This window comes from Microtus ochrogaster, chromosome 8, assembly GCF_000317375.1.
Source record: "Microtus ochrogaster isolate Prairie Vole_2 chromosome 8, MicOch1.0, whole genome shotgun sequence".
In the NCBI taxonomy this organism is placed as follows: Eukaryota; Metazoa; Chordata; class Mammalia; order Rodentia; family Cricetidae; genus Microtus; species Microtus ochrogaster.
The window spans coordinates 71270651-71283324 of record NC_022015.1 but is presented as its reverse complement, the minus strand read 5'-3'; the positions used below and the strand labels follow the sequence as shown (position 1 = coordinate 71283324).

The window sequence follows — 12674 nt, the reverse complement described above, 5'->3', positions numbered from 1 at the left end:
TCGGCCAAGTTCGCCAATCAGTGGCCAATAAACAAGAAGCTTCCAAGATCAAAGGGGAAGGGGTGGGATCTACGTGAGGAATGACAAGCCAATTGGCGAATACCACAAATAGAATTTCGCTCCGTAAAATGAGGGTGGGGACACGTTAAGGTCTGCACCAATGGCTGTCTGGGGGGCGTGCCCGCGGGGCCAAGCGGGAGCCGGAGGCCCCGGGCTCTCTGGGCCGCGCCTGAGGCGGACGCAACGGGGCCGGGAGGTGGCGGCAGTAGTGGCGGCGGCAGCGGCGCGGCTGGGCGCCGCGGCTGGCCCGAGTGGATGGAGTTGGAGGGGCGGAGTGCAGGCGGTGTGGCGGGAGGACCGGCTGCTGGGCCCGGGCGGAGCCCCGGGGAGTCTGCGCTGCTGGACGGGTGGCTGCAGCGGGGCGTGGGCCGGGGGGCCGGCGGCGGGGAGGCGGGGGCCTGTCAGCCCCCAGTACGGCAGGATCCGGAGTCCGGCCCGGAATACGAGGCGCTGCCGGCTGGAGCCACTGTCACCACGCACATGGTGGCCGGCGCCGTGGCTGGGATCCTGGAGCATTGCGTGATGTACCCGGTCGACTGCGTCAAGGTGAGACCTGGACCGGGCTGCGAACCCGACCTGGGGCTGACCCGACCCTGAGCCGTGTTTAGAGCCAGAATCCCGACTGAGACCCAGAGCCGATGGGTTCCTTCCTGGCTCCTACCTCTACGCACGATTTGAACCGATACTCCGTGCAAGCAAAGTCCTGGCTGGGAGTTGAGCTAAGTCAGGAACCAGGACTTATTTCTAACGGTCAGTGAGATCTGAATCGAGACTCGGAGCAAAAATCTTGTCAGCCAAAGACCTGATCCCGCCTGGGACTAAGCAGGAATGGGGTGGGATGGGGGATCCCGAAGCGCAGGTAAGTCTACAACTCGATTAAGGTAAAACCAGCTGGCATGGAATCAGACCGTGAACTCGATCTGATGGCTTGGCTTCCTATGTGCTTCGGGTCGGCGCTTTTACAAGCTCCTTGCTGCGTCTTCCCTTAAAAGTGACGGGGCAGGAACCGGAATCTGGGATCTCTCAGCTAGATAAAAGTACGTATTCAATCTTAACCCGTGAGTGGTTGAAAATCATTGTGCAGTCAGAAGTGAGAGCTCCAGACTGGAATGGATATGGGAAAGGGCATGCTAAGGAAAAGGTTTCGGTTTCTCTGTGAAGCAAGATTGATAGCCTGTCTATTTCCTGAACGTAAAAATTGCGCTCACCCGTGCACAACAGAGCTGAAACTGATAGTCTGTTTCTTTGGGCACCTGAATTTGACAAAAAGGGAAACGGCCAGAGGGGAAGTGTGGCGATGTTAGAAAGGAGATGTCAACGTGGAGAAAATAGAATGAGATTATCAGGATACGATCGTTGTTGAACCTAAAGCCAATTAGATCCACAACCAAGCAGGATGGTAATGGACATACAAGTCCGAAGAAGCCTGGGTGAAGATGGAAACAGTTTTCTTTACTGTTCTTAGACTTTTACTGTGGTAGAGGTGCCAGCTACTAAAGGTGACATCTAAACTGAAGGGGAAGTAACTTTGAGGGGGTTGTTGAGATTGCTGATGAGAACTGTGCTTTCTTGACATTAGTGAATACAGGCAATACTCTGTCCATTCTCTGATGTGTGTTTCATCATCCACAACTTTAGCCCTGCAAAGATCAGTTGATTCTGCTTGCTTCTGGTTTCAGTACTATCTTACAATTTCATTGGTACAGTGGGTGAGGAAATAGGGAAAGTGCTCGTGCCGCGTTGTGGTGAGGAAGTGGAGAAAGTGCTCCCTGTGTCTCCGCGTTACAGGATAACTCCTAACGAGCTGGACCCACTGAAAACTGTGCTTCCGTGCACCTGACTGAGGTGACCATTAGTGTCTTAAATGTCTCTGTCAACAGAATTAGACTGTGAACTAGACTCACTGCTTACTCTTTGGGTAGGAGCTTTTTCCAAACAACTTGCTGTGTCTATTCTTAAAAGAAATAATAAAGCTTGTGTGAGAGAAATAACTAATGAGATAACAGTTATAAAATGAATACATAGAAATAATTCAGACATTTAGGAAAAAGACTGTGGAGTGGGTGTCTTGAGTTAATGAATGCTATGAACGTTTTACTAACATATCCAAAAGTTAGTAAATTCTTGCTGCGGAGTTGCAGAATAACCTCTCTCTCTCTCATTTGTTTTTCGACACAAGCTTTCTCTGTGTAGCTTTGGAGCCTGTCCTGAATCTGTAGACCAGGGTAGCCTTGAGCTCATAGAGAGCCTCCTGCCTCTACCTCTCAAGTGCTGGGATTGAAGATGTGCACCACCACGTCCCTATAACCCCTCTCTCTCTTAACTGCAAGCACAGTCTGGGGTGCTGTGTTTTAGGATAAGTATCAAATGGAAAACAGATCAGAGAAAGCAGTGAAAATTATTTAATGGGATGGAAAATACGTTGTGATAATATGACTAACTTAAAAATGTTACTACTGGGATTGGGGAGTTGGCTCAGTCAGTAAAGTGCCTGCTAGCACCCACATAAAAATCTAGGCATGCTGGCGTACATCTGTAACCCTGGTGTTGGAAAAGTAGAGACAGGCAGTTCCTTGGCGCTCACCAGGTAGCCTGTGTAGCCAAATTCGTGAGTTCCAGGTTGTAAGAGACCTATGCCTAAAGATAATAAGCTGGCCCAGTGTGGTGGTACATGTCTTTAATTCCAGCACTCTGGAGTTTGAGGCTAACATGGGCTGTGTAGTAAGGCCCTGTGTCAATAAACAACGAGGTGGAAAGTGGTTGAGAAGATCCCCAAAGTGGGTCTCTTCCCCTTCCACACACACAAACACAGACTTACACTACCCACATGAACACAGAAAGGAGAGACAACGTTACTACTACCTATCATTTTGACAGTCAGGAGACGGTCTCCTTACTCTATAATGCTGCTTTGGTTGTAAACTTATTTTTGTAAGTTTCATTGTCGGAAGTGCTTCTAGAACTAGGTGGTTTGGTCTAATCCTTCAGTCTCTGCACTTGGGAGGCAAAGGCAGAAGGATCTCCGAGTTTGAGGCTGGTCTATAGGACAGCCAGGGGCACATAGAGAAACCCTGTCACAGAATAAGAAACAAACAAAAGAAATGCCTCTAGACTATCCTTAGTGGGGGCACATCTTTGTCCTATGACAAGACCACCCAGAGTCAAATACGGCTCATCAGACTGGGCCATACTGCCTGCTCTCTCTGGCACACAAAATCCCTGATTTACTTCTAAGGCCTGTAAATTGGGGAGACACAGAAGGGAGTTCCAAAGGTGTTGCATAACCAGTAAGCTATGTCTAGCCTACCAAGGTTAACTGTTTGATTAATAGTTCTTAACCACCTGAATATGTTATAGGATTTGTATTTTAAAGAATTGACAGTACAGTCTTACCTCTAAACCCTGTACTAAAGAATTTGTTGTTTGTTTTGAAGGACAAATGCCCAAGAGTCTTCAAAAATACAAAGGCCGGCTTATTTTAGAAGAATCATTTCTCCTTGCTCTTAATGCTGGAAATTAAACAGGTAGCCTGGTATGAGTTAGCATCCTACGGTTTAATCTTGTTGTTCATGTGTGACTGTAACTCAAATCCCTTCTATTAGAAAGGACTTCCCAGTTCTTTTGTCCTCTGGAGGCTTTTCCATTGATGGTAAAGAGGAAGAGCAGACTAACCAGAGCCTTAGACTAAAGACAGGTAGGTGTCAGTGTTGGAGCCTAAGGGACACCAAAGTGCTTGCGAATGAATGCTGATGTTGTCTCTTGGCACGCAGGCCTGTGTATCCCTAGCCACTTATCAGGGTCAAGTTGACTTGAAATATCCTTGGGAAGGACCCCGGGAAGTCAACACAGCCTTGCTAGACCATGGTTATCAAGCCTGCAATTTCCATGGTCATAATAGGGAGCTTTGGAAATCCAGATAAATCAGTTTCCTTCTCTAGGCCTCAGAGGCAAGTGTCAGACTTTATCTGTGGGGACAGGCTCCAAACCCCAAGGCGGCAGAACCCTTCTCAGAGTTCTGGCTGCGTCTCCAGTGCGAGGGATCGTCTGGGGCTCTGCTCGGCGAAGCACATGTCACGTAGTACTTTGCCTTCTGCAAAGGAGCAGAGAGAATCCTATGTTGGACTTCTGGTGTGAAAGGTTATCTCTGTGCAGCCACCAGTGAAAGGTAGGAAATGTCATCTCTGACTTGTATTTTATTTTCTTACACCTCATAGCGATAACTAAGCAATCAGTAAATGCCAGATGTTCTTGCATTCCCAGCCCTGTGTAAAGTCCTTAACACCACTCTTACTAGTTCATAGATGAAGATAGGCTTAGAGAGCGGTTAGGTGACTTGTCAAAGGTCACAGAGTCTAAGTGGCAGAGTCGTGATTTGAATTCAGTCTGACTCATCAACTTCCCTTGTAGCTTCCCAAAAGCAGGTCTGAAGAGCCACGCCAGCTGGAGTGACCCCTGTGTGTTCTCCTGTGACTAGAACCTCGAGTGTGGCATCTGAATGTGTGATGCACGTTACGATAGACCAGGAAACCCTCACCGTCAGCACACATGTGCTACTTTAGAATTAACTGGATTCCTTAGTGGCTAAGGACTGATTAGTTGCCCATGCGAGTGACGTATACCACGCTGCCATGACCTGTCAAGCCTTGAGTATGAACAAGTATATTTTAGAATCATGTTTTTAATAATCAAACCCTTACATTTATAGTACTTTGCAAATTATGGTTTTTCTATGTCTTGTTTTTTTAAATCCACATAGCATGGCAATTTTCTATGGTTATTTTTAGATTGTTACTTTAGGTATATGAGTGTTTTACCTGCATGTGTGTCTGAGTGTCACGGGAGTGCCTGGTGTGCATGGAGATGAGAAGTCTCTGGGACTGGAGTGATGGTTGTGAGCGGATGTTGGTGTTGGGGGTTGAACCGTGCCCCCTGTGCAAGAGGAAGCACTATTAACTGGTGGGCCATCTTTCCAGCCCTGCGTGGGTTCGTGGTGAGAGAGGTTGGGTGACATAGCTAAGATTGAGCATGTCTGACAGAGCTGGCTCGCAGACCAGGCTCCCCAACTCAGACGGTACCAAAACATCTAAACCCCCACCCTCCATGGTTTTTTGTTTTTTTGAGACAGGGTTTGTCTGTATAGACCTGGCTGTCCTGGAACTCACTGTGTAGACCAGGCTGGCCTCGAACTCAAGGAAATCCACCTGCCTCTGCCTTTCTAGTGTTGGGATTAATGGTGTGAGCCACGACCGCAGGGCTAACTTAGCTTTTCCTCAGTGTTAGGTAGTGGCATTTGTGTTTTTACTACAGCTTTTCATACGTTCCTATCGATTTCAGCATTCTGCAGAAAGGGGATTTATTGGCTCCAAACTGTGGACATCCATATTTGTTGTTGTGTTTGGACTGTTTTCTGCCTGGGTCCTCCACATAGGAATAATAACTGCATATCTGTCATTGTCTTAGAGCTAGATGCACTTGTAAATGCTGGGAGTAACTTCCGCATAGTCCGGTTTCCTCTTGGGGATGAGGAGTTCTCTGAGGCCAGAATCTTTCATCACTGGTTGCCAAATGTGCCCTTAACTCCAGCAGAGCACTGTGGTTTCTGGATCCTCCTGCAGAAAACTGGTTTCAAACAGACTCCTGGAAGCTTGTGTTCTTAAGCCATCAGGCCCGGATTAAAATCACACCTCTAAGCAAAGCACACGTTGTATTTTTAGGTGGTTTTGAGAACTGAAAACTGAATGTCCATTGTGATATGGTGATGTGATATTCCTGATTGAAAGGCTAGTAATTGACATTTTAAGCATGCTGTGTTTTGTTAGTAGCAGGCAGGAGAGAATAACTCCAGAGGAATGTGGATCGCTTGCGGCTAACCAGGACCTGTTCATCTGGTTAGTCTCTGTTTTGTGGTCTTGAGAAAAGGCCTTATTCTTGGATCCCAGTTGGCTAACTTGAATCAGGAGGATTCAGACTTTTAAATCTAAACTGAATCTAGTGATTGGCATAAAACAGGAGTTTAAACTGTCGGTGGTCATCAGTTGCCCCTGTTGACTCACGGTGGCTGTTATTTCCTGGTGTAGACATGTCTGTGTGACAAGAGCTTCACCCAGCAAACAGATCCTCGAGGTTCCTGTCTACCAGTAGTCAGGCATTGCTTTTACACTGTTAGGCCCCATGCTACCTAAGCTTCACAATATTAGCAGACAAAAGATTTTTGTGTAAAGATGTACTTCAGAGGCGGTCTGATGAGGTAGATTTCCAATTTCTTAAAGATTTATTATTTTTAAATTATATATAATATATGTTTGTGTCTGGAGAGAGTATGTACACGTGGACTCCAGAAGAAGGCACTGGATTCCCTGAGCTGGAGTTACAGCTATGAACCACCCAACATGGGTAACTGGGAGCTGAATGTGGGTCCTCTGAAAGAGCACTGTACCTTTGTAATCTCTCCAGCCTTCCTTTTTTTCTTTTTAGCATTTTGTGGGGGTGGTGCACTCGCATGCACATGTGTGTATATGTGTGTATGTCTTTCTATAGCGCACCTGTGGAGGTCAGAGGGCCACTTCTTCCACCATGTGGAGTCCAAGGATCGAACTCAGGTTGTTGGGGTTCGGTGGCAAGTGACTTTACCCATTGAGACATCTCACTGGCTTGGGTTCCCAAATTTCAGTAAACTTTGTGGATATTCTGCAAGTGTCCACTCCCCACACTTTGATCCCAGCCATTCATCTTCAAGAGTTGTATTTCATAGACTGGTTTTATCTGCCAAGGCCATTGCAGGATCCAGTCAATTTAGATAAGAAGTTGGAATGTCCTTCAGTTTTAAAGGTTAGTTTGGTTTCCCCATCCCCACAGTTTGGGTCCAGGTTTCTCTCCCAGGAGAGACATCTGTTAGGAATTGTAGCGCAAATAATAAAAACCCAGAGACAGATATTGGGGTTCAACCTGAAGATTAGAAAAGCAAAGCAGCCAGCCACTAGAGAGCTCTGACCTCTTAAGAAATCCTCAGACTGAAAGAGCGACCCTGTCGGGATGAGACTAGGCTGAGAGCTATCTCCTCCATCTTAGATTCCTCTCTAGTGCTGGGATTAAAGGCTGCACCACTACCGCCTGCTTCTGTGGTGACTAGTGTGGCTACCAGGATTAAAGGTGTGTGCCACCACTGCCTGGTCTGAAGCTCTCTGATCTTCAGGCAAGCTTTATTTATTTAAGACACAAATAATACACCACTATTGGGAATGCTATTTCTCCCAAGACTTTAATGTGCAGACCCAGCAGCCAAAGCCAAATGTCTGAAAAGATATCAGAAGGTGAGCCACCCTCTGATTAGTCAGGGTTTGTGTGGTCAGGAAGCAGGGTCAGGGCCTGTCTTTAGAAATAAAGCACCAAGTGTGGTGTCGACAGTAAACATTGGAATTTGAAGGTTTAGCTTACTTTTCATTATGTGTGTGTGCGTGTGTGGGCTGTGTGCATGTGAGTGCAAGAAACCAGAGAGGCCAGAGAAGAGCGTTGGATCCCCTAGAGCTGGAGTCACAGGCGATTGTGAAGCACCCAGTGTGGGACTTGAACTCGGGCCCTCTGCAAGAATAGTGCATGCTCTGAACTGCTGCGCCTCCTAGCCAGCCCCATCTCTGAACTGCTGTGCCACCTAGCCAGCCCCGATCTCTGACTGCTGCGCCACCTAGCCAGCCCCGATGTCTCAGCATGGCCTTAGTTTCTCAAGGTGCAAAGGCAACTTTTGGATCTCACATTTGGTGTTTATTGCTGGGGTAGTGGATCATTTTGGAGGTTCAGGTTGTTGCCAAGAGGCACTGTTCTCAAAGGATGTTCTCAGGGTGTTCTGCTTTTTGGCTGTGGATGAGAAGAGGAAGAAAGGCCCAAGGCTTGGGAAGATGAGTCATAGATGTGGGAAGAAGTAAAAGCTGGATGTGAAGTCTCCCTCCCACAGGCTTGCCGGTGTCCAGGGCCTGTGTGATAGGGCGGGCGAGAAGTTGGAATCACTGACTTTGCCTTTTTTGCTGTACTTTCAGACCCGGATGCAGAGTCTACAGCCTGACCCAGCGGCCCGCTATCGAAACGTGTTGGAGGCCCTCTGGAGAATTATAAGAACAGAGGGCCTGTGGAGGCCCATGCGGGGGCTGAATGTCACAGCAACAGGCGCGGGGCCTGCCCACGCCCTCTATTTTGCCTGCTACGAAAAGTTAAAAAAGACATTGAGTGATGTAATCCACCCAGGGGGCAATAGCCATATTGCCAATGGTATTGAGCCTTCCTGTGCTGGTCCCCACTTTCCCAACTCTGGGCTTTGCTGCTGTCAGTGCTTCCCAGTCTCAGCATGGGTTGGAGCTGCAGCTTTGGGCTGGGGTAGGCCAGATTATAGGGGAGGGACTTCCAAACCTGATGTGCTCGGACAGCGGGCTGCTTCAACCCCACTCCTCCTTTGGGGCACCTCAACAAAAGGTCACAGTATCCTCCCTTACCTACCAGCTTGACTTTCCTCTCATCTCCCTGGCATCACTTCTAGTGCCTGGTAATGTGGAGACACACTGAACAACCCCACTGTATGTTTCTTGGTAGTTGGGTGCTTTCCTGCCTCTCAAGGAAAACTTAATGATACGACCCAGCTCTCTACCTTTTCAGGATCATGCCTGATCAGAAGCAGTTGGTGTCGTGGGCATGAAGTGAATGGGGGTGGGGTTAAGGGACCGTTTGGAGAATCCAGATGTTTTAGAGTTTGGGTAGAAATAAAGAAAGAAATAGCAATCCAGGGTTCGAAGATTGAGAGCCACGTTGAATGTGGAGAGCAGGGTGTAGTGGTTCAGGACCGAAAGAGAAGGTGTGGGTGGACAAACGATATTTAGACACAGCTTGGGCAGTTTACATTCCCCAGGGCAGGAAGCAGGTTGGACTGAGGCTATGGCTGCCTGGCTCCATTCTCCCTGCGGTGGTGGGCCATGGCTGTGCTGGCAGGCCTTGCCAGAAGTGTATGTGCCTCCTGCCAGGGCATGACTGCTTTTCTTAGAATCCTCTGTACTGAAGACGTCTGGGATGTTATCTTTGCCCTTCTGGGCTTTCCCATCAGAGCTGGAATGGCAGTGATGGCCTTTTGAAGCTAGGGTGTGTCCTTCCAGGGAGCAGGAGCTCAGGAGCAATGGGATCTGACCCCTAACATGCCTTTCCTCACTGCTGTCCCAGCCACTCACTTTTACCTGGGGCCTCAGTGACTTGCTCGCCCTCTTGGCCTTACATGTGGCAGTTGTTTTCTTATTTGCAGGTGCAGCCGGATGTGTGGCGACATTACTTCACGATGCAGCCATGAATCCAGCGGAAGGTAACGATTTCTTTAACCCATCCTTCTGGGCAGCTACATCTTCATGTCTGGTTCTATTTCTACCTTGCAAAGAAAACCAGAACACAATTTTTGTGGGGAGTCCTCACATTTATCTTGTTATACCACTAGAGGGCGCGCCCTCCATATATTCTGTGCTTGAGTGGACGCTGGCTGAATCAACATAGTCTTTGGGATTTAATTCCTCTTTGAGGCTTTCCTGGAAAAAGTGATGACTCTGTTGGCTTAGTCCTGGGCTTTCCTAGAAATCTCCTTTATAGTATATTTGATCTCTCTAATTTGTATAAAAGCATTTCATGTTTTTCAAAGAAGGTAGATTTTTAACATTTTAAAATTTAAAGTGTTACATTTCTTACTGTAATGTAGACAGAGGTGAATGATTAAACCATGTAGTTTAACCCTTTCTTTGCTACTAGGGTATTAGCTTTTTAGGTTGGAAATTCTCCAGAAACATCCTGTGAGAGTTGAGGTGATCACAGATGTGAGGGACTGACGTAGCTGCCACATTTCTTCAGTCTGCAAGGCCATGGTATGGACAGGGCTAAGGTTAGCTAGAGGTGCACAGGAAATCCATGCTATCCACCTAATGGAACAGGGAGTATTTAGAAACTGAAGCCAGCACTTCTGGAATAAGAATTGTAGTTTCTTCTTGGTAGCATTTATTTTTCCTTCCTCCTCAATTTTAAGAGTCATACCTGAGGGATGGAACTGGTGCTCAGTTCACCGCCGTGTTCACTGCTGCGGAGTCACTGTTGTTGGGAAAGGCTAAGATAGTGAGAACAGACAGGCCAGGTCTTTTTACGGAGACTCTGGGGTTACTAAACTAGCTATACCGAGTATTAATTGCTTGGCTTTAAAGAAATCCTACTGAGAATGGGTTCATTTTTCTTCTTCTTACTAACCCTCTGGCTACCCTTTTCCCTGTAATAAGACAAACACAAACTCTTAGGTTTACAGGAAACTTCCTCAGCCTTATTCTCTTTCCTTTCTATTGGCTGATCTGCTGACTGGGAACCCTGAATCGGGATATTGTGTCACTGACTGGTTGCTGTTCCCATTTTCCTCCTCCTGCTCCTGATGGCACTCCCAGTGGTCAAGCAGAGGATGCAGATGTACAACTCACCATACCACCGAGTGACAGACTGTGTACGGGCAGTGTGGCAAAATGAAGGGGCCGGGGCCTTTTACCGCAGCTACACGACTCAGCTGACCATGAATGTTCCCTTTCAAGCCATTCACTTCATGACCTATGAGTTCCTGCAGGAGCACTTTAACCCCCAGAGACGGTACAACCCCAGCTCCCACGTGCTCTCCGGAGCCTGTGCAGGAGCAGTAGCTGCCGCTGCCACCACCCCACTGGACGTTTGCAAAACACTGCTCAACACCCAGGAATCCCTGGCTTTGAACTCAAACATTACAGGACACATCACAGGCATGGCTAGTGCCTTCAGGACGGTTTATCAAGTAGGCGGGGTGACTGCCTACTTCCGAGGGGTGCAGGCCAGAGTAATTTACCAGATCCCCTCTACGGCCATCGCATGGTCTGTGTATGAATTCTTCAAATACCTAATCACAAAGCGACAAGAAGAGTGGAGGGAAGGCAAATGAAGAAGGAACACCGAATGGACCAGGGTCCCACAGCGCGGCTGCATCCCGCCCCCTCCAGCACGTTCTGTGTCTCCTGGCACAACCCAGTCGCGAGTGGAGCCGGAAGAGAGGGAGAAGGCTCTCTCCAGGCTCTGGTTGGCTAACGCTAGTTCTCGCCACCATCTGTCGCCACCATCATCTTTCCTCCTGGGCCCTCAGCAAGTTCAGCAAAGCCCACCGCAGTACCTCTGATGACCTACATCCTGGACCTGGCGACCTATCTACTCTCGACAGCTGCAGAGGGATAGCAGCACATTCCCCTGGTTCCTAATTAAAAAGAAAAAAGTCTTTAAGTGTTGTGTTGGGTTTGTCTTGCCAAAAGGGGCATGCGATGCTGTCAGCCGTCCTGACTTGAAGCGGAAGTCAAAGGGAGGGTTGCATATGTCTGGTTCTTATTTCTGCTGACTTGAGATGATTTAGGAGTGCAACGCCCTACTTCCCTTGACCAAACAGTCTCCCAGATGCCGTGCTGGGAACACTGGGTCATTACCTGCTGCTCACACAGCAGGTGCCTCGTCCCACCCGTGCCTTTAGTCACCAGCAGGGCAGAGTTCCTGATCTCTTGGTCTGGTTCCAGGTTCTGCCTGAGCCATGAAAGTTTACACGTGGCACTTTGTTTCCTAATGTAGTTGCAGAATTAAAATTACTCATTGAAGCTGCAAGTCCCAAAGATTGTGTGACAAGACTTCATTTGACTTGTAATGTTTTAATGGTTATTTTGATACTAGGGCTTGAGCCCAGGGCCTCCCTAATGCCAGGCATGTGTTTTACCATGGAGAATCAACAGCCTACTTGAACGTTTTACAGGTACTTGATCTCATTTAGTTCTGACAAAGCAATGAAGTAGGCAGTGCAAGTACCACCTCCTTTTGACTGACAGGAGCCCAGGGAGGCTGTGACTTACCCAAGGCCTCACAGTAAGTGCAGAGCAGAGACTGGCCAGCATCATTTATCCCATGAGTGAATCTCTGCAGATAGGAAATGAGTTTCATGGGGCACTGTAGCTGGATGGGTCCAGTATCCACAAGTTCTTTGGTGTGGACCCATCATCTTTTCATTCGCCATTCAGAAGCAATTGAGTGTCTCAGGCGTCCCTAACCGGGGCTAGAGATTATTGTCTAGAGAAATGATATGTAAACAGACAATTAGGGGACAAATGGGAGTAGTTTAGAATACCCCTAGAGGATGTACGAATTGTAGTTGAGCCTCAAAGGACCGGAGTAGAAGCAGAAGTGACATCCGAGTGACACCTGGACAGATGAGCTAAGTAGGAGACAAGGGAGGGAGTCCCAAGGCTTGGAGGTGGGAGAGTATTTTTTGGCAGGGATGAAACTGGGTGAGGTTGCAGCTGGAAAGTGGAGCAAGGGCTGGGGCTTAAAGTACTGCTCAGGGTTCAGGGTTTATCCTGAGGCGAAGCAAAGCATTACAGGGTTTAAATGAGGCGGGCATGATCAGATTCGGCATATAAACACTTGGGCTCCTGGGGAAGGATTAAGGGGAACAAGACCGGACAGGCAGGCAGACCACGTAGAAAGCTGTTACAGCCAAAAACCGCTCCACGGTGGTCTGCACCCAGACTGACGAGGCTGGAGCTATGTTAGGGTTATAGGAGCAAGAG

The 12674-nt window shown here is 48.1% G+C and overlaps 1 protein-coding gene across 6 annotated transcripts; it reads left to right on the top strand.

Annotated features, from left to right (window-relative positions):
- The first annotated feature begins 200 nt into the window (after positions 1-200).
- Positions 201-11685, top strand: Slc25a28 (solute carrier family 25 member 28). 6 transcript variants are annotated; one of them, XM_005352322.2, is made up of 4 exons: positions 201-606; positions 8091-8319; positions 9335-9391; positions 10500-11685. In XM_005352322.2, the coding sequence occupies exons 1-4, from the start codon at positions 316-318 to the stop codon at positions 11015-11017; spliced, it is 1095 nt and encodes a 364-aa protein (XP_005352379.1). In that variant the 5' UTR covers positions 201-315; the 3' UTR covers positions 11018-11685. The 6 variants fall into 6 exon arrangements, with proteins under 6 accessions (XP_005352379.1, XP_026637100.1, XP_026637097.1 ...); XM_026781296.1 differs by having other exon boundaries at positions 527-919; positions 10500-11684; XM_026781298.1 differs by having other exon boundaries at positions 527-1097; positions 10500-11683.
- The last annotated feature ends 989 nt before the right edge of the window (positions 11686-12674 follow it).

Excerpts from the sequence above, each read along its gene's own strand:
- Slc25a28 (XM_005352322.2), top strand. The coding sequence starts at position 316 with ATGGAGTTGGAGGGGCGGAGTGCAGGCGGTGTGGCGGGAGGACCGGCT. Across the intron at positions 8,320-9,334 it reads CAATAGCCATATTGCCAATG|GTGCAGCCGGATGTGTGGCG; the intron begins GTATTGAGCCTT and ends TCTTATTTGCAG. Across the intron at positions 9,392-10,499 it reads AGCCATGAATCCAGCGGAAG|TGGTCAAGCAGAGGATGCAG; the intron begins GTAACGATTTCT and ends TGGCACTCCCAG.